Raw genomic sequence first — 23812 nt, forward strand, 5'->3', positions numbered from 1 at the left:
ATTAAAAGAAGGCTCCAAAGGCTGCCAAAATTCACTCTACTCATTTTGCGCTGCCTTTTATCTATATATATAGGTAAAACGGCGTCATTACAGATTGAGCGCGACAATGAGTGAGAGGGTCGTGCAGCGCATGCATTAATTGCGTTACATATTTTAACGTGACACATTTTTTAAAAAATTGCCGCCTTTATCGGGATAAATTTGATAACCCTACCTTAAGCCTTAACTAAAGACTCTGGATGAGTGTAACATATTATGTCTGTAACGTTAAATACTATTAGAAAACGATTTAATTAAAAAAAAAAAAAAAAAAAAAAAAAAATATATATATATATATATATATAATATATATATATTATATTATATATATATATATTAAAAAAAGGCATGGCCGATATTTTTTTGCCGATTCCGATACTTTGAAAATAGCGTGATCGGACATCTCGAGTTCCAATGATATTTTTCCGAGTCGAAGTTTGGAAAACTCGCCTTCCCACCTTCCTCAAATGCAGCATCAGTCTGCTGAGTCTTGACTGAAGAACGGCAACAAATGTGCATTTAGAGGCTGTGGAAACTGAAAGAAGAAATGGGCAAATGAAAGTTTCCACAAATTCCCTAGGGAGAACAAATAACAATATCAACTGGTTACTTGCTGCTGGATATGTCATAAACACACCGAGGCAGCCCGTTCCCTGCAGAGCTGCTGAATGCAAATGTTGCTGTTCATACTGCAGTTATTGACATGCAATAGTAGGTTTTAATGACTTTATCCTGAAAACATAGCCAACAGTATTGATTGCATGGGTTATCGGTGATTTTCATGCGTGCATATGTTGTTTTTTATTGGCATGCTAAGACAGGACCATTGACTCGCGCTAGCTTAGCCACTCCGGAGCCCTGAAACTTACAAATAACTAACAAACGGCACGGAACCCCGACGAAATAAACTCCCACTAACTCGAAGATTCAGCCTCGTGTCAAAAATTCTGAACTTTCCCTTTAATGTGTTCAGAGTTGCCTTTACTTACCAGGGCATCACCTTCGTGCATTTTTGTGACAAAAAAAATTGTCAAAAGTGCAAATATTGCAATAATTGGCCTCAACTAAAAATTTACCATAGACGGAATTGATTGTTCATTAATTGTGAGACAAAATGGAACACATTACTGTTAATTCACTCAACCAGTGGTCTTAAAAAGACAAGCAAAAAATGAAAAATGGGATTCATAACAACATAGGCAAATCCTGCAGGGAACATTCGTCTGCTCAGTACAGCTCTGGCATGGAAACAGGAATTCAGAACATTCAGAGGAATTTTTGCACTGTAACAAAACTGAGTTTGTAAGATTTTGTGCTACAGGGGAATGAAATGTATCTAAACCTTTTAAAATTTCTCACATTTCTGCATAAAATCACCATCAAATGTGATCTGATCTGAAAAAACGGTCTGCTTTAACTAAAATCACCCAAACATTTATAGGTTTTCATATTTTAATGAGGATAGCATGCAAACAATGACAGAAGTGTCTTTAGCAGACACTATAGGGTTCTTTTTTTACCTCTCTGAGTATTCTGCGCTGAACTCTTGGCGTTTTGTGGACGGCCACTCCTTGGGAGAGAAGCAACAGTGCCTAACTCTCTCCATTTGTAGACAACCTCTCTGACATCCAGACTTTTAGAGATGGTTTTGTATCCTTTACCAGCTTTATACAAATCAACAATCCTTGATCGCAGGTCTTCAGACAGCTCTTTTGACCGAGCCATGATGCACATCAGACAATGCTTCTCATCAAGACAATTCTTACCAGGTGTGTGTTTTATAGTGGGCAGAGCAGCTTTAAACCACTCATCAGTGATTGGGCACACACCTGACTTAAACTGTTTGGTAAAAATTGTTTTCAATTGCTCTTAAGTCTCTTTAGGCAGAGGGTTCACTTACTTATTTTTCCATCTCCTGTCATTGTTTCCATGCTAGCCTCATTAAAATATGAAAACCTATAAAAGTTTGGGTGGTTTTAGTTAAAGCAGACAGTTTTTTCATCTGTGTGATTTTGTCAACGATCAGATTACATGTGTTGGTGATTTCATGCAGAAATGTGAGAAATTCGATTTCATACCACTGTACAGGTTTTATTTTTAACATTGCTAGAGTGCCACGGCAATGTTAGATGAAAAAATATAATTATTTTTATTTATTAGTAATGCTTTTACCAAGTTTACTATTTGCAACAACTCAAATAATAGTTACCGAAATATTCAATTAAATAAATTAAACCAAACTCAGTGGGACGGATTAATGAAAGACCAGGTTTTACCCACCCCGTCTTTCAAAACTCAAGAAAATGTTGTCATCCCAAGTACTGACTTAACCATTATGCACATAAACATACAAACAGGTCTAATAATGGAAAGAGTACATTTCGTTTACGTCAATAAATGTAAGGTGCCTGAAAGATTATAAAGTTTTTACGTGATTTAGCAATATAGCACGCGAGCAAATGAGATTTGGTTATTGTGTGTTACACAAATACACTCATGTACATTATTCACAAAAAGTTGGGTTACATTGGGATTTCAGGTGAAATTTTAGAATTGACCTAAAATGCTTACATGTGACCTTTAAACTTTTAAAAGAACATATTGTACTTTTTGCAACTAAACGCAAATTGGCACATTTGTGCATTTTAGTTTCATCTTAAAATATTACCCAAAAGCCCGACATTCCTATTTTTTTGTGAGTGGGCTATATTCTGAAAATCAGGTCACCTTTTGGTTATTATTGCTGCGTTGCACTGGAACTTCCGCCTGGCAAAATCCAACTTTTCTTGCTTATTGTTGCCAGAGATGCTACAATCGCTGCGCTGTGCAAAGCTCGAGAAAGAAAATGTTGCTGGTCCCCGAATGCAACCAGCACATCAAATGTAATTGTAAAAAAAACAAAAAACAAATCAGATTACTTATCTCCATTCAGTGGCAGTGTAGCTGAGGCGCAAAAGCTCCAGAGGAACAAAAATAAATGAAAAAGTAACCTTGAGTTCTGATGATTCAGACGTCAGAATTCATCCTATTGCCGGAGAAGAAGGAAGGAGGTGGAAGAGGCGGTATTTGTGTTGGAGGAGGGGGAAGCATGGATGGCTGCGAGGTGCCAGACGGCATCTGTTCTGGCTGCTGCTCTGGTGTCCGCTCTGGCTGCATTGCGCCGGACGAGTCGAACGGGTTGTCCGTCGGCTGGCTGACCCGGAAGCACTTTTCTCGGTGTGCCTTGAGCATATTGGAAAAGCGGAAACGCTGACCGCACACCTCGCACGGGTATGGCTTCTCCCCCGTATGGGTGCGGCGGTGGCGCTTCATGTTGGGCCGGCTCGTGAAGCTCTTCCCACAGATCTCACAGATATACGGCTTCTCTCCTGCCCGTGGCAGTAGAAAAATGGAGACAAAAATATTGAAGACAAATTGAAACACTGACCATTGGTGTTGTGTACACCGATACTAGACTTGGTACCGATACGGCACTAAAATGGCGCCATTGATATCGGGGAATAATACGAAATAATGCGCCAATGCTGCGTAATATGTACTTTTCAAGATCTAGTTTCCAACCGCTGATCGTCCAACCCAAGATGGCCACCAGCTACACTAGTACTTCTCAAATAATGGGGTTTGCCGAGCGATGCCGGGGGTGGCGCATGTGACCTCCGGGAACATACATTTTTAATGTACTAGAATAAAGTCTAATTGCAAATCCACTCAGTGGGTGGCAGTGGTGCTCATTTTCAAAGTGTGTGTGGTATTTTTTACCCAACAAGAGCACACAGCAAAGAGCACTAGAGATATGAAGAGCTAAGACGAGGAAATATGACGAAGTGTATGCAGCGTTTGCCTTTTGGCTTTTACTTTTAATACAGTGGGAGACAAGGACGGATCAGTCTGTTTATTCATTTATTCATTCATTTTCCAAGACTTTTATCCTTACGAGGGCCATGGGGGTGCTGGAGCCAATCTCAGCTAACTATGGGCAGTCGGCGGAGGACACCCTGAATTAGTTGCCAGCCAATTGCAGGGCACAAGGAGACTGACAACCATTTGCGCACACGCTCATACCTAGGGACAATTTAGCGCAGGGGTCTCCAAACTGGTCCTCAAGGGCCGCTGTGGGTCCTGGTTTTTGTTCAAACCGATCGAGCACAGACAGTTTAACCAATGAGATTTCTGCTAAAATAAGTGGCACCTGAATGCAATGAACTGATTACATTTGTAAAATGTTTTTGGAATGTGTGTGTGTGTGTGTGGGGGGGGGGGGGGGGTTGGTTAGAGTTTGGTATTATGTATTAAAACTAGGGTTGTTCCGATCATGTTTTTTTGTTCCCGATCCGATCCCGATCGTTTTAGTTTGAGTATCTGCCGATCCCGATATTTCCCGATCCGATTGCTTTTTTAAAAAAAATCCCAATTCAATTCCAATCATTCCCGATAATTTTTCTCGATCATATACATTTTGGCAATGCATTAAGAAAAAAATTGAATGAAACTCGGACGAATATATACATTCAACATACAGTACATAAGTAATGTATTTGTTTATTATGACAATAAATCCTCAAGATGGCATTTACATTATTAACATTCTTTCTGTGAGAGGGATCCACGGGTAGAAAGACTTATAATTCTTAAAGGATAAATGTGACTTTGTATATTGTGACTAAATATTGCCATCTAGTGTATTTGTTGAGCTTTCAGTAAATGATACTGTAGCCATTTAACTGTTCTGCCCAAATGCATAATGGGAAGTGCAACCATGACTGTGCGTAGTGACACCAATTGATATATCTTCGTTAAGAAATAACATATGGTGTTAAGAAAAAGATCAACTACTTCCTTTCTTCCCCACATTGCTTCCCACGATATTTTTAATTGTTGAGAGGGGGATTTTAAGATTTTAGCCAATTAAATAAAGGCTCCAAAGACTGCCTAAATTCACTCTACTCATTTTACACTGCCTTTTAGCTCTCTATATATATATAGGTAAAATGGCGCCTTTATAGATTGAACGCGACAATGCGTGAGTGGGTCATGCAGCGCATGCGTTAATTGCATTAAATATTTTAACGTGATTAATTAAAAAAAAAAATTAATTACCGCCTTTAACGCGGTAAATTTGACAGTCCTACTTTTAGCCAAAACTAAAGACTCTGGATGAATGTAAGACTTTTTGTCTGTAACGTGAAATACAATTAGAAAACGATTTCATTAAAATATATATACATATTAAAAAAAGGCATGTCCGATATTTTTTTGCCGATTCCGATACTTTGAAAATGACATGATCGGACCCGATCGATCGAGACATCTTTAATTAAAACACTTGTTCTCAGAACTGTGAACCAGTGTTGAACCAATACGGAATATATATGAATAGATACATTTCTATGCATTTTAGGAGTTTTGGGAATGTCCCTGTTAATTCCTGCCTGTACAGCTTTGGGCGCGAGGGGGGGGCGTCCTGTATTTCTATTTCTGAAAGGTGGCAACCCTATGTCAGGCGGACGTGCTAACCACTTAGCCACCGTGTCGCCCCAGTCTGTTTACTGTATCTAAAATGTTGGCAGCAGACAGCAGGAAGCCTAATCAATTAAGACCTCACTTAAAGACATTATACCCCAATCACATTTATAAGCCGCTTGATTTTTTTTTCTGCGAAAACGTCAAATATTGCCAACAATCTTCCAGCTTTGTCAGTGTTACATCCGGAAATTAGCAAGCACCGTTCGCATCATATATTGTATGGTGGCATACCAAGTTGCTCAGTGCAAAATAACCCCACATCATAGAAAAGGAGCTGATACTGCCTGCAGCAAAAATAAAAACGGTCCCTCTCTCCTGTCGTTTTTCTTCTATCAATTTTTTATTTTTTTTCGTTCAAATTGTTTGGCATACTGTCCTCATGAGTTAATGTTGCTAATCAATTTGAATTAATTATCATTTATTTATTTTATTACATTTTATTTTTCAGGATCAAATGGTCAAAAAATGTACCCTGAGTGTATTTCTACAGTTTGGATGTGTCTTTTTTTCTTAAATTCAGGCAATTGACGTGCTTTAAGTCTTTTCTGTTACAGAGAAAACAATGTTAATAAAGTTATACTTTATTGTAATTAGAGATGCCGATCGATCGGGTCCGATCACGTCATTTTCAAAGTATCGGAATCGGCAAAAAAATATCAGCCATGCCTTTTTTAAATATATATATATTTTTTAATTAAATTGTTTTCTAATTGTATTTAACGTTACAGACATAATATGTTACACTTATCCAGAGTCTTTAGTTTAGGCTTAAGGTAGGTTTATCAAATTTATCCCAATGACGGCAGTAATTAATTTTATAAAAAATGTATCACGTTAAAATATTTAACACAATTAATGCATGCGCTGCACGACCCACTCACGCATTGTCGCGCTCCATCTGTTATGGCGCCGTTTTGCCTATATAGAGAGCTAAAAGGCAGCGTATAATGAGTAGAGTGAATTTTAGCAGCCGTTGGAGCCTTATTTTAATTGGCTAAAGCCTTACAATCCCTCTCCCTACGATGAAAAATATCATGGGAACCAATGTGGGGAAGCAAGGTAGCAATTGATATTTTTCTTAACACCTTATGTTATTTCCCAACGCAGAGAAGATATACCAATTAGCACTACGCACAGTCATGGTTCCACTTCCCATCATGCATTTGGGCATGGCCTTCAGTATCATTTACTGAAAGCTCAACAAATATACTAGATGGCAATATTTAGTCACAATATACAAAGTCACAAGTCTTTCTATCCGTGGATCCCTCTCACTGAAAGAATGTTAATAATGTAAATGCCATCTTGAGGATTTATTGTCATAATAAACAAATACAGTGCTTATGTACTGTATGTTGAATGTATATATTCATCTGAGTTTTATTCATTTTTTTCTTAATGCATTGCCAAAATGTATATGATCGGGAAAAATTATCGGGAATGATTGGAATTGAATCGGGAGCAAAAAAAAGCAATCGGATCGGGATATATCGGGATCGGCAGATACTCAAACTAAAACGATCGGGATCGGATCGGGAGCAAAAAAAACATGATCGGAACAACCCTAATTGTAAGTTAATCTATTTGACTATTTTTTTCCCATTAATAATAAAAACGACACAATGTTATACATAGGTGTACATATAACTTATCGACAAATTATACTTTTTACATTGACGGCAGAGAGTTGGAGGGGCGCGAAACATTTAAGTGTTTTTGGGGCGGTGTAACAGAAAATAATTGAGTAGCACTGAGCTACACACACTGCCGTAAAAAAGGAGCATTTGTCGCCCTTGCCAGGAAGATCATAGATGTCCAATCGTGTCAAGTCCAATCATGCTTCTATTGTGAATTTAAATGAATTAACTAATAACTAAAATATGACTAAGACCAATAAGTATTTTCGTCCAAAAGACTAAGACGAAAATTAAAAGGGCTGCCAAAAACAACACTGATACGTAGAGGTCCACTGCACTCACCAGTGTGTGTTTTCATGTGTTCATCAAAGTACTGCTTCATGTTGAAGTCCTTGCCGCACCACTGGCACATAAACTGTTTGTGTCCAATGTGGATGCTCATGTGCGAGCGTAGCTGGTATTTGTACTGGAAACGTTCGTTGCAGTTCTGAAATGGCAACACAACACACAATCAAACAAATAGAAGACAAAATAATGCTGTATTCAATTTTGCCAGATAGGTGAGTTTGATGTGGAAGCGGAGCTCAAACCTCACACTTGAAGGGCTTCTCTCCGGAATGCTGCAAAGAGTGCACCTTCAAAGACATACTGCGCTTGAATGACTTCCCGCATGTCTCGCAGGTGAATGGCATGTCCTTTGTATGTGCTACACAAGCACCAACACAAACAAAAAAAATAATTATCACAAAATCAATTATCTCATAATTTCATTGGTTCACATCATAAAGATGAGCGATTACCACCGCCAGAAGGTGAAATCTAAAGCAAGGGAAAGTAATGTATTCGTTTTCATGTTTGAATTTGTTCAAGATAATTCAAAATGAATAAAGGGATTATCATCAAACTTGCAGAATATGTTTGTAATAAGAAAGGAAAGAGGTGATTCATTTTGACATGAGGTCAAAATTGATTATAAAAATAAAACAGAACTTAAAGGAAATGGCGACCATTTGGCCATCCTTTGAATTTTCTATGAAAGTCCTTCCTTCTGCCCTCCACCCAAGCGCGTAAGTTTGCAAAGGGACGGTAGGGACATACAACTACCAACCTTTCAGGATGCTCAAATTCAAACTTTTAAGCAACCTTATTTGCATTATATAATGACTTAAGTTATATAAGTAATTTAGATTGACTTCCCATATGTTGTAAGGGTAGAATTGACGCTACCATTAATAAGTGAATGAATTATTTTCATTATGTTCAGACTTACATTTACCCCTTTTCACTTGATGAATGCGCTGGTCCAATTTTTCCCCTCCAACGCACGTTTGACTGGCTGATGATTTGCATTTATTTAAAATGTACCGTATTGGCCCGAATATAAGACTGTGTTTTTTGCATAGAAATAATACTGAATAAGTGGGAGTCTTATATTTGCGGACGTTATACCCATTCACGACGCTAGATGGCGCCAGATAACATTGAAGCGATGTTGTCATAACCTCAGCTACTCTCAAGTTTAACCAGTTTGCATTATTTTATTGCAATGTTTTTCCTTATTCAGATTTGTTTCAAGACTACAGTTACAGTTAGACTTCACTTTGATGGTTAATGCAGTTATTGCAATTTTGTTGTTTTATCACAATAGATTGGTTTATTTACATTTGAAAAACCAGAAGCCAATTATTTACGAATGTGATTGCACTTCAGTTTACATATTTAAATGTTCAGATAATAAGATTTGAATGAGGCAAAATAACATGCTTTTTCCTCTCAAATATATTGTTATAATCATGTTTCAGATGTCCTATAATTAATTTCTGTATAAAAATTAATTTGGTGTCAAAAAAAGTCTTTTTTCAAACTTGAGTCTTGAAAAAGAGGGGGTCGTCTTATAATCAATGTCGTCTTATATTCAGGCCAATACAGTATTTATTTATTTTCTACTTAATTTATTTTAAAATATTTTTATTGGTAGCCTATGCAGACCTTTTTCCCCCCCAGATAGTCATTGTGGAGATAAAAAGTTTTAATTTTTTTGTTCCGTTTAGCTGTGCTTGTCGACAAAAGCAGTAGTGTTTTACCTGAAAGAAGGATCAATTTTTACCCTAAGAACTAGATAGTTAAGATATTACTAATTAGTGTTTATTTATTGTGTTAATATAATTTATGTTCAAATATTGCAATTTAAATTTGCTAATAAAAGCCAGACATTTATTCTGGAAGTTTTTCAAAATGTTTCTTGTTTTTTCAAAAACAAAGATTTTAATCGAGTGGTGTATCTTCTGAACCAATACACATGAAAGTTAGTACAACAAGTCAATACAGATTTATTTTGGATTGACCATTTAGTCTATCAATAAATAAGGTATACATTCCTGAGAAATGTAACCTTGACATCATTCACCCAATCTGTCTGGTCTTATTAATGTCCCAGCCCCAGCAAAAAAGTGTACATGCAGGTTATGCTGTTATCTCGTCCCTACCAATGTTGAGACCAAACCTAAACCCTTGCCTCTAAATTTTTCTCAATGCAATGTCATCCTTCGTGCTCGTAGTCCAATTCGGCAGCAATCAGAAAAAGTGTCTAGGAATAGTTTGTCTTGAAATGGTTGAAACGACATAAACGACCATGAAAGGACATCTTCATAATACAATTCCAGCATAAGCGGAGTTTAAGGGGGGGCCCCGCCTGGTGGCCAAAAAGTGTAATTGCATGTAATTGACTTTCCTATATATATATATATATATATATATATAGTCTGTATATATTAGGGCTGTCAAAATTATCGCGTTAACGCGCGGTAATTAATTTTTTAAATTAATCACGTTAAAATATTTGACGCAATTAACGCACATGTCCCGCTCAGACAGTATTCTGCCTTTTGGTAAGTTTTACAGCAAGGCTTTCTGTGCTGCAGCACAACAGCGAACTCTTGTGGTCGCTTTGCGACATGGTTTATTCTTTTTCTTGCCAGTTCATATGGCTGCACGACGTCTCGGGCTGAAGCCTACGTTGTAATGTTGTGCTTATATGATCCTTGGACAAGATTTGTCCGTAAGTATGGTTGTTGTAAAGAATGTACATATTATGTTAGTAAGCGAAATGTTCTATTTTTTGTATGAGACGCTTTTTGTTTATGTTTAGTGAACCTGTATAGCGTGCTAAGCTAACGTTGTTGCTAATGCAATGCTTGTGTACTTTTTTGTTGTTGTAGTTTTATGACGGTCTAAAGAGGACAATGGTTTGAGGCTATTTTATTAATAAATCAGATGAAAAAGGAAGAAGTCTGATTATTAAGGCGTCGTTCACTAGCTGTCTAGCTTTGGAAAAAGAAGACGCTTCGGAGTGAGGACAGCATAGACAGATTTAAATGACAGTAGAGTGGAATGCCCACTACAGTCCTTATGTACCGTATGTTGAATGTACAGTGGGGAGAACAAGTATTTGATACACTGCGAATGGATTTTCCCATTGGCAGTGTATCAAATACTTGTTCTCCCCACTGTATATATCCATCTTGTGTCTTATCTTTCCATTCCAACAATTTATTTTTCAGAATATACATAATTTACAGAAAAATATGGCATATTTTATAGATGGTTTGAATTGCGATTAATTGCGATTAATTACGATTTAAGCTGTAAATAACTCGATTAAAAATTTTAACCGTTTGACAGCCCTAATATATATATATATATATATATATATATATATATATATATATATATATATATATATATATATATGTATACACATAAGTTCTAAAGCAATAAAACTGCAACAAAAATGAATGAAATGAAAAAAGATATTTTTATCATGGGTCAAAATTATTTTTCGAACAGATCATGTGACAAGCAACTTAGACGGTCATTTGCTTTGCATATAATTAAAAAAAAAAAAAAAAAAAAAATTAGGGGAGGGCAATTTTACTTTTCAAATGATTTTTTTCTTTGACTGAAAATATATATTTTTTTGATTAAAGCAACTTTTTGGGGGGATTGAATGATTTAGACACAAAAATATCCAACCCATAATATGGCCAAAACACAAAAAAGGATTGCCTCGATCAAAGAAAACCTTTTAAATGAAAAATAAACCGTTCAAATGCAAAATTTTCAATCTCAAATATTTTTTCGCATTCTAAAACTTTTTCTATGATTGAAATTTTTCCTTTTTTGATTGAAGTGATTTTTCTTTTTGAAATTATATTTTTTGAAGCAACTTAGTTTTTGATTGAATAATAAAGACAAAAATGTCCTAGCCAAAATGTGGCCCAAACACAAATCAACATTACCTCAATCAAAAAAGTTGCTTCAAAAAAAAAAAAAAAAAAAAAAAAAAAAAAAAAAAAAAATCACTCAAATAAAAATAGCTTTCACATGCATTTTTTTGGTTTCAAATTTATTTTTGCATTCAAAGACTTTATTTTTTTTGATTGAAATGACTTTTTTTGGGGTTGAAAATATAAACTTTGATAGAAGAAACTTTTTTTTTTATTGAAGTAACTTTTTTTTTTTTTTTTGAATAATAAAGACACAGATCTACCTCCATATGGCTCCGCCAAGGGGATACATTTTTGACTGGGGTAACTACATTGGCACGACACTGGCGGGCGTACCATATCCAATGGATGACGATTTTAATGAAAAGTTTTGCCGAAGCAGCCTGATTTAGATGATTTAGAATTCCCCTCAAGAATGATGGGAAACAAAAAACGCTCATTGTCAACTTACTATTATAAATATTCTTGTAAGTTAATTTTATTGCTGCGCTGCGTTTCGGGGTCATCAACATGTTGTGCCCCCGAAGTCAAACTCCGCCTATGAATTCCAGTCTTTTTGTGTTTTTCAAAGTTGGGCTCTTGAAATCAACTCTTCATAGACTAACAGACTCTGACCTTGCCCACAACATTAGCACTACCTGACGCTATGTAAATGATGTAAAAATGTACTGTATTTTTAAACTAATCCTGAGCAACGTGAAGAGTAAGTCCAACACAAGGACGGCGGCTTACCACTCACCGACCATGTGCTTGCGGACATGCGCCATGGTGTAAAATCTCTTGTCACAGATCTCGCAGGAGAACCTTTTTTCAGCGTAGCCGTGGACCACCTTGTTGTGCTCGTGCAGAGACCACAGCTTCTTGAAGACCTTGCTGCACACCCCGCACTAGTCAGAAGAACATGCAAAGAGCTAAAAATTGTGCATTTAAATCAAAATTTGTGTTAAATTCACCAAACACAACGCTAACCTGGATGCTTTTTTCGCAGTTGGTCTGCTGGTGTAGCAGTAACTCACTCTCCAGGAGGAACTTCTTGCTGCAGCTGGTGCAAGCGTGCGAGCGGCTGTGTGCAGCGCTCGTGTGCTTTTCTAGGTACCAGTGGTTGTTGAAGACACGCGGGCACTTCTTGCACGAGAACTGCTGCTTCTCCTCCAGCCTCGCCTTGGAGCCAACGCCCTCGCCGTCCCCTGAACGCTGACGGGCGAGCGTCACAGACACAGCGAGGGCCCTGCGAGGACGCCCTGATTCCGATTCAACTGTTGGAACGTCGAGGACATTCTCCTCCTCTTCATCAGTGCTCTGCTCTAACTTGTCCGTTTCTTTTTCCAGGTCATTCTCAGCTTCGTCATCTTCCGACTCACTACCGACACATCCGCAAATCACTTTTGCCTCTTTGTTTCCTTCAGAGCCCTTGGACACATTCAGTGTTTGGTTGTTGAGGTTGACTTCCACGATGATTTGATCTTTGTTGAAAGTTGCGTGAGGATCAGATATCTTGGAGTCCTCATCGCACTCTTGTTTGATTTCCTTGTAAAGCTTCCCCGATGCATTCCCGCATCCGTCCCGGTCGTTCATGTCGGCGCTTCTCAGAGACCGGCTGCTGATGAGCTGTCGACACGAAGCGGCGATGTCGCTCATCTGCAGCAACGTGGCCGCGTTGAGCACGTCGCTGACCGTACGACTGCTCACTAAAAGCTTGGATGTGTAAATGAAGTTGAGAACCTGCTGCAGGCCCTGAGACGTCAGAGCGTCCAGCGACAGGTCCACGCGACGCAGCTGCTTACTACGTGCGAACAGTGAGTGGAAAAAGGGGCTATAGGCGGCCAGAACACCCTTGTGGGCCGGGAAGGTGCTGTGATGGTGCACGAGCACAATATCTACGTCGCAGAGGTCAGGCTGGAAGAGGCGCTGCTCATTCAGGCGGTCCATCAAGCAAGTGAAGTGAAGGGCGACATCCTCTACGAGAGAGAACTCAGCAGAGGGAAAGTCGGTGGTCTTCTCCACTATAAGCTGTAAAGGGAAACAATAACACCATGTTACAGAAAAAAAATAATGTTGTTCCTGGCTTGTAATCATTTTATTTGTGTTGCTTGGGTCCAAACTAAATGAAAAAGTCCCACTAAAAAGGTAGAAGTTTGCTTTTGCTAAAATTACAGGCTACATTCAAAATTTCCAATGTCATTTCTTTGTTTCAGGTCAAACTAAGTCTATAAAATAAAGGAATAAAATGTACATCAACACATATACACACACATTATCAGTGTTGTCAGTAACGCATAATCTGATTACTTTTTTCAGTAACGAGTAATCTGACGCGTTCATTTTTCTACACCAGTAATCTGATTAAAGTTAGTTTCCTTAGTGTCTCTGCGTTACTATTTTTTCATTGTCTCATAACGTATGTAGAATGAAGAATATTGTAGTCATGTACGAAGAGCATTTTGAATGGAAAATGCTAAAATAAAAGGTTCCCGTTACGTGTTTCCATGACAACCTGTTAGCTATTTCCTGTTTTGGTCTCCCGTCACGTGTTGTGGGGCTGAGGCGGGTGGACATTCGCGCCGAGTGTTGAGACATTGCGAGGGAATGTTGAGCTGTGGATACCCATGAATGAAGGTGAGTATTTTTCCTTCATTCTGGAGGGTATCAGCAAAAGGTTGGACCCCCAACATGTGCGGCCGTTTCGTAGCTTTGCCGTAGCAACGACAGGCAGTTATCGCTCCCAGTTGGCAAGCTTTGTTTACATCATATGCGTGTTGCACATTTGTGCCGTGAGGTGATGTGTTCGTTTAGCATCTGCGGGATGTGTTGTAAGTCTGATTGAGTGGAAAGTGCTTAGTTGCCGCCACGTTTTGTGGCCAAATTGACCGCGTGTGTGTTGAGTGGAGTACTTCCGGGTTGTTAATGTGCAACCACCTTTGTGTTTATTGCACTGTACAATCCACTTGTGTGTTGTTGATTATTGTGCCGTCAGTTTGCATTGTTTTACATTGGCACTGATATGCTGTTAACCATAACCCGAAATTCAGAAGTTTTGACATTAGGCTTAATCTTAGAGTTAGCGGGGTTTAATTGGTCAGTGGAGTTGATTTCAACAAATTCCAAGCAGTTTGTCAGATATTTGTTAGTTTCAGGGCTCTGGAGTGGCTAAGCTAGCGCGAAATTCAGATATTCCCCTTTAAATTCAATCATCGGAAAGTCAATTACATGTGATGACATTTTTCTGTTGTCATTCTTATGTTGAGGCGGCAAAGGGAGAAAAATGGGTAAAAAGTAACTGATAGATTACTTTTAAAGTAACAGTTACTTTGATAATGAAGTAATCAGTAAAGTAACTAGATTACTTTTTGAGGCGTAATCAGTAATTAAATTACTTTTTCAAGTAATCTGTGACAACACTGCACATTGTATATATATATATAAGTACAACAACATTGGCTGCCACTGACGGCCATAGAAGTGGGAGGGGCCCGATTGAAGATGTAGGGGTTTATTCACTGCCACCCTCCCAGTTTAAAAGGGTTGGATGTCGACTAATGATTAACAGATTAGACGGACGAAAAGAGCTTGTACATCTGTTGATTGTTTTGTAGAATGATTTCCTGAGCAATGTATCGATAATCGTTGTATCGCCATATTGTGAGATCATCGTTATCGTGAGCTTTGTATTGCAAATCATATCGTATTGGGAGGTATCAAGAGGTTCCCACCCCTACTAAAAAGTGTGCAAAGAATTAAAAATCTCCTTCCTATTGAAGGCACAGAGTAATATGATATAAAGTAGTATTTGGCGTAGTATATGGTTGTGGGTATTGTTATATGAATGCTAGTTTCTGTAGCCCTTCTATGGGGTTTTACATTGTGTGTTAGCAATAAGCAAGTTGACATTTGAAAACAACAAAATAATGTTTTTGGTTGAGTGCATACATATCATGAAATTTGTTCGTCTATGCTTAGTGTCTCAGTGAAACCAAAATTAAAATTTTGGCTTGCAGCTAGAGTTAGATTTTTAAATGAAATTTTACATCGTACAAGTTAATTTTTCATCTACTCAAACCTGTATGACTAGTAAATTTGTAATAAAAAAAACAAACAAACACGTGAACAGTGTTGTTAATCTTACTTTAAACTAGGGCTGTCCCAAACGACTAATTTTCTCCCAATTAGTCAGCCGACTATTTTTACGATTAGTCGACTAATCTAATAATAATTATTATTTTTTTTAACTAATTTAGCAATGAAATTTTTGTTGACGCTTATCAATTCACAAAAAAACATATTGGAACACTCAAATTATTTATTAAAGTACAAATAAACACGTAAATAACAATAATAAATCACAAATAAACAATGAGTTCAAATGCTGATAGAATTAACTAGTGTAGCATCCCGATTGAAAAGATGGTCTCTTAAACTGATGGTTTACAACTTTTATTCCATCCTTGATGTAAACACACTGTAAGAGCTACGGTACACACAAATAAAGCAACACAATTAGAAATTAACAAAAACTTTTCACCTTTTTCCTTTTAAACCTTATTTATATATCAATGAATTGCCTGTATGAATTGCCTTTACCTTATTACCTTATCATTGACAATCTCTCCCTTGAGTGCAATCACTGTATATACTGTATATATTTATAAGCTTTTAACCTTATTTTAACCTAATTTTCTATACCATAAAATAAACCATAACATGAAATAAACCTTTCAATTAGCGTTAAGAACAATACTAATAGCACTTATAGGCCCATTGTCAATGAAACATTATTATTTAGTAAGGCGACCGCACCCTCTGGTGTACAAAAAATGAAAAAAAAAAAAAAAAAAAAAATTACAAACTGCGTGAAGGCGCTTGAGGTGTGGCCGACGTGCAGCCAAGCTTGGCATTGAAGAGACAGGACAGAAGAGTGTACTCTCCTTTGTTTCTTTGAAATAAGGCAATGTTTTGGACACTCTGGTGCGCTTTTTTTGGCTTTGTGCCGCTTCCCCCGCTTGCAAACAGAGCATCCGACATTTTAACTTTCCACGCATATATTTTTTTAACCCTTCATTAACCGTCGACGGGATGTTGTGCTCGTCGACGGATTTACGTCATCGATGACGTCGACTATGTCGACTAGTCGGGACAGCTCTACTTTAAACAATTAATTAATTACAGTTACAAATTACTTCTCCCAAAAAGTAATTGAGTTAGTAACTCAGTTACCTCAATGTAAGGGTAATTAGTTACTTGGAAAAGTAACTGGCCTTACATTTTATATTTTTACACGTTATTACATGATCCATCATCCTTTTACATCAAATATGTACTGTATATATTAACTGAATGAAATGAACGTTTTATTCTTCCGTTTCCTGACTATTTCTCTTCATTCACTTCCTTTCATGGGCCGATAAAAGTTCTTAACAAATGCACTACTGCCCTCCAGTGGCCAGTTTTATTGCTTTAAAATGGATTTTGAGCGTTGTGGTTTGGAGCGAACTTGCATCAGAACCTAGAGATAAAGGTAAAAAAAAGGTAAAAGACGTATGAATACGTTTATAGGACACTGAAACAATTAAAAATAGAACGTATTTATACGTTTTTGGGAGCAAATGAGTTAAAAGTTGTTAAAATTGCTCCCATTATTGCATTAGTTCCCTTCTGTCTACTTTAGACATGTGAAAGTTTTAAAACTGTTTCATCATTTAAAGATACTCAAGCCAAGATTTTGCCGATTTACGAGTATTTTAGATAAAAAGTTACTTAGGTTCACGAGGAAGGTTCGCTATAACAGAGCCTTCCTGAGAAGTCTACTGCTTTAAGATAGCAGCAGTTTACTAACGCCTGCGAGTCTTTCAATCTAGTTCTATGTGATATCTATCATAGCATCATGTGGACGTAGTTTGTAGACTGTCGGCTGCAGTCAGGTATTATTATGCAGTCAGCTCTCTCCGAGTCTCTCAGACATCTCTCGTCATTCAACCCAAATTGCAGTAACGCACTAATGCAACACTCAGTAACGGTAACGAAGAGAGATGAGAAAAGTAATTAATTAGATCACTCAATACAGAAAAAAATAATACCGTTAGTAACACCGTTATACTCTAACGCAGTTATTAAAAACACTGCTCTTGAATGATTCTTTTAGCTGACAAACTTTTGCTAAGGACATAATGCTAGTTGCTTGTATTAGTGCATTCACTGGCAGAGGTGGGTGGAGTAGTGTGACTTCAAAATGATATTACCGTATTTTACGGACTAAAAGGCGCAGATTTTTTTTCAGTTTGGCTGGGGGTGCGACTTATACTCAGGAGCGACTTATGTGTGGAATTATTAACACATTATTATATCATTTCACATGTTATTTTGGTGTTTTGGAGTGACACTGATGGTTTAGTAAACTTGTTAGCATGTTCTTTATGCTATAGTTATCTGAATAACTCTTAAAAGCTATGGCCACGTTCGCGTTCTGCCTTTGGCAATGTGTGTTCAGTTGTATTATTGACTATTTTTATATTCAAATGCATGCTTTTAGTTTGTGGCGCTTTCACATTCAATTTGGGGCGCACTCACACTTGTTTACGCGAAGAAGAGCGCTCACACGCCAGAAGACGGACAGCTACGCAGCGTTTCTGAGCAAGTGGGCGAGAGACGGAAAGAGAAACACTGCTGCGAACCTACGTTCATTGTTTATGCTTGTAAAATATCTCTAGCTAGGCAAAGCCTGTGTGTATCATCTTTTCTGTTATTGTTGTGTGTTTTCCACCCACGATCAGACACTTAGAGCCATTTGTGTGGTTGTTTGAACGATGTGGTATAGCTAGCGAATGCGTGCTAACCATTTGTGTCATTGCTGTAATAGCGGCTAATTATCATTTTTTATTTACGTTGATGCAAACCTGTTTGGTATCGAGGACGAAATTGATTCAGCAAATTATACGGACATCCAGCATCGTCATTTGGGAGTTTAGCTCACGGTAAAGCCAGGACAAAAATATGGTAGTCAAGTAGAGATGTCCCGATCACGTCATTTTCAAAGTATCGGAATCGGCAAAAAAATATCGGCCATGCCTTTAAAAAAAAATTTTTTTTTTTTTTTTCCATTAAATCGTTTTCTAATTGTATTTAACGTTACAGACATGATAAGTTACACTTATCCAGAGTCTTTAGGCTTAAGGTAGGGTTATCAAATTTACCCCAATAATGGCAGTACTTACTTTTTAAAAAATGTATCACAGTAAAATATTTAACGCAATTAATGCATGCGCTGCACGACCCACTCATGCTTTTTTGCGCTCCATCTGTAATGGTGCCGTTTTGCCTATATCGAGAGTTAAAAGGCAGCGTAAAATAGGTATAGTGAGTTTTGGCAGCCTTTGGTACCTTAATTTAATTGGTTCAAGTCTTACAATCCCTCTCCAAATGATTGGAAATATAATGGGGAAAAAAGTGGGGAAGCAAGGTAGCAATTGATCTTTTTCTTAACACCTTAAGTTGTATTTCATCGCAGAGAAGATATATGAATTGGTAGCACTACACACAGTCGTGGTTTCACTTGTCATGGTTCCACTTCCCATCATGCATTGGGCATGGCCTTCAGTATCATTTACTGAAAGCTCAACAAATACACTAGATAGCAATATTTAGTCACAATATACAAAGTCACAAGTCTTTCTATCCGTGGATCCCTCTCACAGAAAGAATGTTAATAATGTAAATGCCATCTTGAGGATTTATTGTCATAATAAACAAATACAGTACTTATGTACTGTATGTTGAATGTATATATTCGTCCGTGTTTTATTCATTTTTTTCTTAATACATTGCCAAAATGTATATGATCGGGAAAAATTATCGGGAATGATTGGAATTGAATCGGGAGCAAAAAAAGCAATCAGATCGGGAAATATCGGGATGGGCAGATACTCAAATGAAAACTATCAGGATCGGATCGGGAGCAAAAAAACATGATCGGAACAACCCTATACTCAAGTAAAAGTAGACATCCCAAAAATGTAGTCATGTACAAGTAAAAAAATTTTGGTGAAAAGAATACTCAAGTAATGAGTAACATGAGTAACTGCTTACGACGTTTATTTTTTAATATTTTTGAAACACTGGTATAACCATATTTGGCAAAAAAAAAAAAAAAAAAAAAACATCATTCAATTCTGGCGAGAGAATTTTTTTTTTACAGAACTGACCATCATTCTTCCAACGAGCATGAGTGCCCTCTAGTGGAAAAAAAAAACTTTGTTTGAATCGTGAATAATTCCTTCATAGTTCCTCATATGAAATAAAGAGGATTCTATCTCCAGTTTTCTGCGGTCTATCGGTGCCAATTAGAATCTGGGAGAGAGGTTAAAATCTGCGCTTTCGAGTCATGTTAGCGTGGCAGCGCTCTATGTCAAATACTTAATTTTATACGACACCTGATCGAACAAGCCGACGTGACCAGAGAACGGCAAGCTTGAGTCTGACTGGTTTATTGAAGTCATGTGATTATTGTTGGGACATCTCATTGGTGAAACTGGTAGAGATGCTGTTTGCATCGCTGGCAAAAAAAAAGGAAAATCTAATATGCAGAATAAAGAGGAAACATGTAACGACTAGTGTAGCCCAAAGTAGCGGCGTAAGCATAGTGTTTCTTCTTCACAAATCTACTCAAGTAAAAAGTGTGGCTTCTTAGAAGTACATTTTTCTCAAAAGTCAAGTAAATTTAAGTATATGTAACAGAGTACACGTAACACGTTACTACCCACCTCTGTTCATTAGTGATATGGTTTTAAAATAAAATAAAATGAAAAAGTGTATTATATTACATTATTAGTTGATTACATTGTCCACCCATAAATTAACTACCTATTTCACTGCCTTAAATTTAAGTTGCCACTATGGTCCAAGTTTAAAAAGTTATCATGAAAACCTGATATATACATATATATGAACAAACTCCCAAATCGGGTGACCCACATTGAGATATTAACACACACGCAGTTTCCATTTTCGCTGACTCCAATCATGAAATTTTACGATTACCTTTGCAAAAATGTTTCCCGTGAAAGACTTCTCGCAGGTGTAGCGCAAGGCGCACATCTAACTTTTTCCCTCACTCTGCCTTTGAGACACGTTTAGACAATCTCATTCCCTTAATTGTCAATGGGTTTGTTCTCCGCCATCACTAATTGTTCCCACGGACTGTGTTTTGTCTTGTGAATAATTTGCGCTTCCTTTGGGATGTTTTGGTCATGTTGAGAGACGGAGGTTAAGTGAGCCAGTGGGAAAGTCTGTGAATGCTAATCAGTCCATCCATGCAGACTGGCTGTGTGTGTGTGCGCGCTGTGTTTTTTAAAACAAACAGTATCATATACTGTATTTGTGTGTGTCCTTGCTTACATCCTGTCTGGATCGAAACCCTGCCCTTCCTGTGCTAAAACAGACACCCACCTTGGGGAGGGTCATGCAAGGATTCTTAGAGCGCTGACTGTTGCACCTTGCTATTGTGCAGCGCTGACATACAGTAGGGCTAATAAGTATTTCGTCAACCACTAATTGTGCAAGTTCTCCCATTTTAAAATATTAGAGAGGCCTGTAATTGTCAACATGGGTAAACCTCAACCATGAGAGACAGAATGTGGAAACCCCCCCAGAAAATCACATTTTTTGATTTTTAAAGAATTTATTTGCAAATCATGGTGGAAAATAAGTATTTGGTCAATACCAAAAGTTCATCTCAATACTTTGTTATGTACCCTTTGTTGGCAATAACGGAGGCCAAACGTTTTCTGTAACTCTTCACAAGCTTTTCACACTCTGTTGCTGGTATTTTGGCCCATTCCTCCATGCAGATCTCCTCTAGAGCAGTGATGTTTTGGGGCTGTCATTGGGCAACACGGACTTTCAACTCCCTCCACAGATTTTCTATGGGGTTGAGATCTGGAGACTGGCTAGGCCATTCCAGGACCTTGAAATGCTTCTTACGAAGGCTGTGTGTTTGGGATCATTGTCATACTGAAAGACCCAGCCACGTCTTATCTTCAATGGCCTTGCTGATGGAGGGAGATTTTCACTCAAAATCTCTCGATACATGGTCCCATTCATTCTTTCCTTTACACAGATCAGTCGTCCTGGTCCCTTTGCAGAAAAACAGCCCCAAAGCATGATGTTTCCACCCCCGTGCTTCACAGTGGATATGGTGTTCTTCGGATGCAATTCAGTATTCTTTCTCCTCCAAACACGAGAACCTGTGTTTCTACCAAAAAGTTCTATTTTGGTTTCATCTGACCATAACACATTCTCCCAGTCCTCTTCTTGATCATCCAAATGCTCTCTAGCAAACGGCAGACGGGCCTGGACGTGAACTTTCTTCAGCAGGGGGACATGTCTAGCAGTGCAGGATTTGAGTCCCTGGCGGCGCATTGTGTTACTGATAGTAGCATTTGTTACTGTGGTCCCAGCTCTCTAGGTCATTCACTAGGTCCCCCCATGTGGTTCTGGGATTTTTGCTCACCGTTCTTGTTATCATTTTGGCGCCACGGGGTGAGATCTTGCATGGAGCCCCAGATCGAGAGAGATTATCAGTGGTGTTGTAAGTCTTCCATTTTCTAATAATTGCTCCCACAGTTGATTTCTTTACACCAAGCGTTTTACCTATTGCAGATTCAGTCTTCCCAGCCTGGTGCAGGTCTACAATTTTGTCTCTGGTGTCCTTTGACAGCTCTTTGGTCTTGGCCATAGTGAAGTTTGGAGTGTGACTGACTGAAGTTGTGGACAGATGTATTTTATACCGATAATGAGTTAAAACAGGTGCCATTAATACGGGTAATGAGTGGAGCCTCGTTAAACCTCGTTAGAAGAAGTTAGACCTCTTTGACTGCCAGAAATCATGCTTGTTTGTAGGTGACCAAATACTTATTTTCCACTCTAATTTGGAAATAAATTCTTTAAAAATCAAACAATGTGATTTTAGGTTTTTTTTCCCCACATTCTGGCTCTCATGGTTGAGGATTACCCATGTTGACAATTACAGGCCTCTCTACTCTTTTCAAGTAGGAGAACTTGCACAATTGGTGGTTGACTAAATACTTATTTGCCCCACTGAACGTAGCTGTAAACAGACACGAGAGGAAAGCTTTGTATATGTTACTAATATTTAAAGGTTACCACAGATAGACATATAATTCTTAAAAGATAAATAGTGTAAGTTATAATAATTTGATATGATAACCCGTCTTAAAGTTTTCGTTTTGATAAAATTTGTAAAATAAAACTAGTTTTAACTTGCAGGTCGCCATTGGTGTTGACGACGCAATGCACTCTGGGCAGTGACTTCACTGGGCGGCGCTGCCGGGCTTCCACAGTGTCAGTCATTAGCTACATAAACATGTCGTCGGTTTCTGCCTTTCCAATTTGAACCAGAACGTAAAAATAATGAGCAGGACTGCACTCTCGACATTTCACAAAATGAGCAGCAAAAGCAATTAAATGAAGGTCTCAAGAGGGATTCGATCCCACATTTCCGTGCGACAGACGAGCGCGTGGACAAAACTTATAAAGATCTATTCGATCAATTATCTGCAATCAGTCACAAGTCCTTAAATAAAAACCAACAAATCTGCTACGGTCCGCAAGTGCGGAAGCAAGCAGATAACGATATAATGATTGAGTGAAACGGTTTATTTAACCCACAAAAAAAAAAAAAAAAAAAAAGCGAAAAGTGAGACACAAAAAGGGTCCGCGACTGTAGGTCGGGATCAATAAAATCAAAAAAATAAATAAAAAAACTGAGGGAAAACTGCAGTGAGAGGCAGATGAACAGAAAAATCAAGGCAAAGATGCAATTCGCAACGAAGGGGTCAAGAATACAAACTGTCAAATGGCAGCAAGTCAATATCTCGGCAAGCCACCTAGGATCGGTTTAAAGACGCTGCTGATGAGCTGGAATTGGATGCAGGTATGACGTTGGGAACTCATCCCACAGCTCCCGAACAAAACAATCTCACCAGCAGCAGAATGTGACAAAATCCTACCAGTCGTCATACTAGTGTCGCTTGCTAGCTAGCACAGCTATTCTCCCAGTCCAGCCCAACCGTGTCACCACCCCAGCGTGCATTGCGCGCGTACAACATGGCGCCCTCCGTATGTCACAACATGTACCGTAATATTCGTCCTATAAGCCGCTACTTTTTTCCCTAATTTGAATCCTGTGGCTTATAGTCCAGTGCGGCCTATTTGTTGATTTATTTGGGTTAATAGGTACAGTGCCTTGCAAAAGTATTCGGCCCCCTTGAACCTTGCAACCTTTCGCCACATTTCAGGCTTCAAACATAAAGATATAAA

General features: G+C 38.1%; 1 protein-coding gene across 1 annotated transcript in view; it reads right to left on the reverse strand.

The window, feature by feature from the left end:
- Positions 1-366: 366 nt before the first annotated feature.
- The window catches only part of zbtb47b (zinc finger and BTB domain containing 47b), a 57868-nt gene continuing 34422 nt past the window's right edge, over positions 367-23812 (reverse strand). The window contains exons 2-6 of the mRNA XM_057824373.1: positions 12455-13495; positions 12225-12372; positions 7790-7905; positions 7542-7686; positions 367-3407 (exon numbers count right to left, since the gene is read on the reverse strand). Of these exons, the coding sequence (XP_057680356.1) occupies positions 3046-3407; positions 7542-7686; positions 7790-7905; positions 12225-12372; positions 12455-13495 (1812 nt within the window). The 3' untranslated portion in view covers positions 367-3045. The remainder of the gene's footprint in view (positions 3408-7541; positions 7687-7789; positions 7906-12224; positions 12373-12454; positions 13496-23812) is intronic.

This window comes from Corythoichthys intestinalis, chromosome 20 (genome assembly GCF_030265065.1).
Source record: "Corythoichthys intestinalis isolate RoL2023-P3 chromosome 20, ASM3026506v1, whole genome shotgun sequence".
NCBI classification, from domain to species: Eukaryota; Metazoa; Chordata; class Actinopteri; order Syngnathiformes; family Syngnathidae; genus Corythoichthys; species Corythoichthys intestinalis.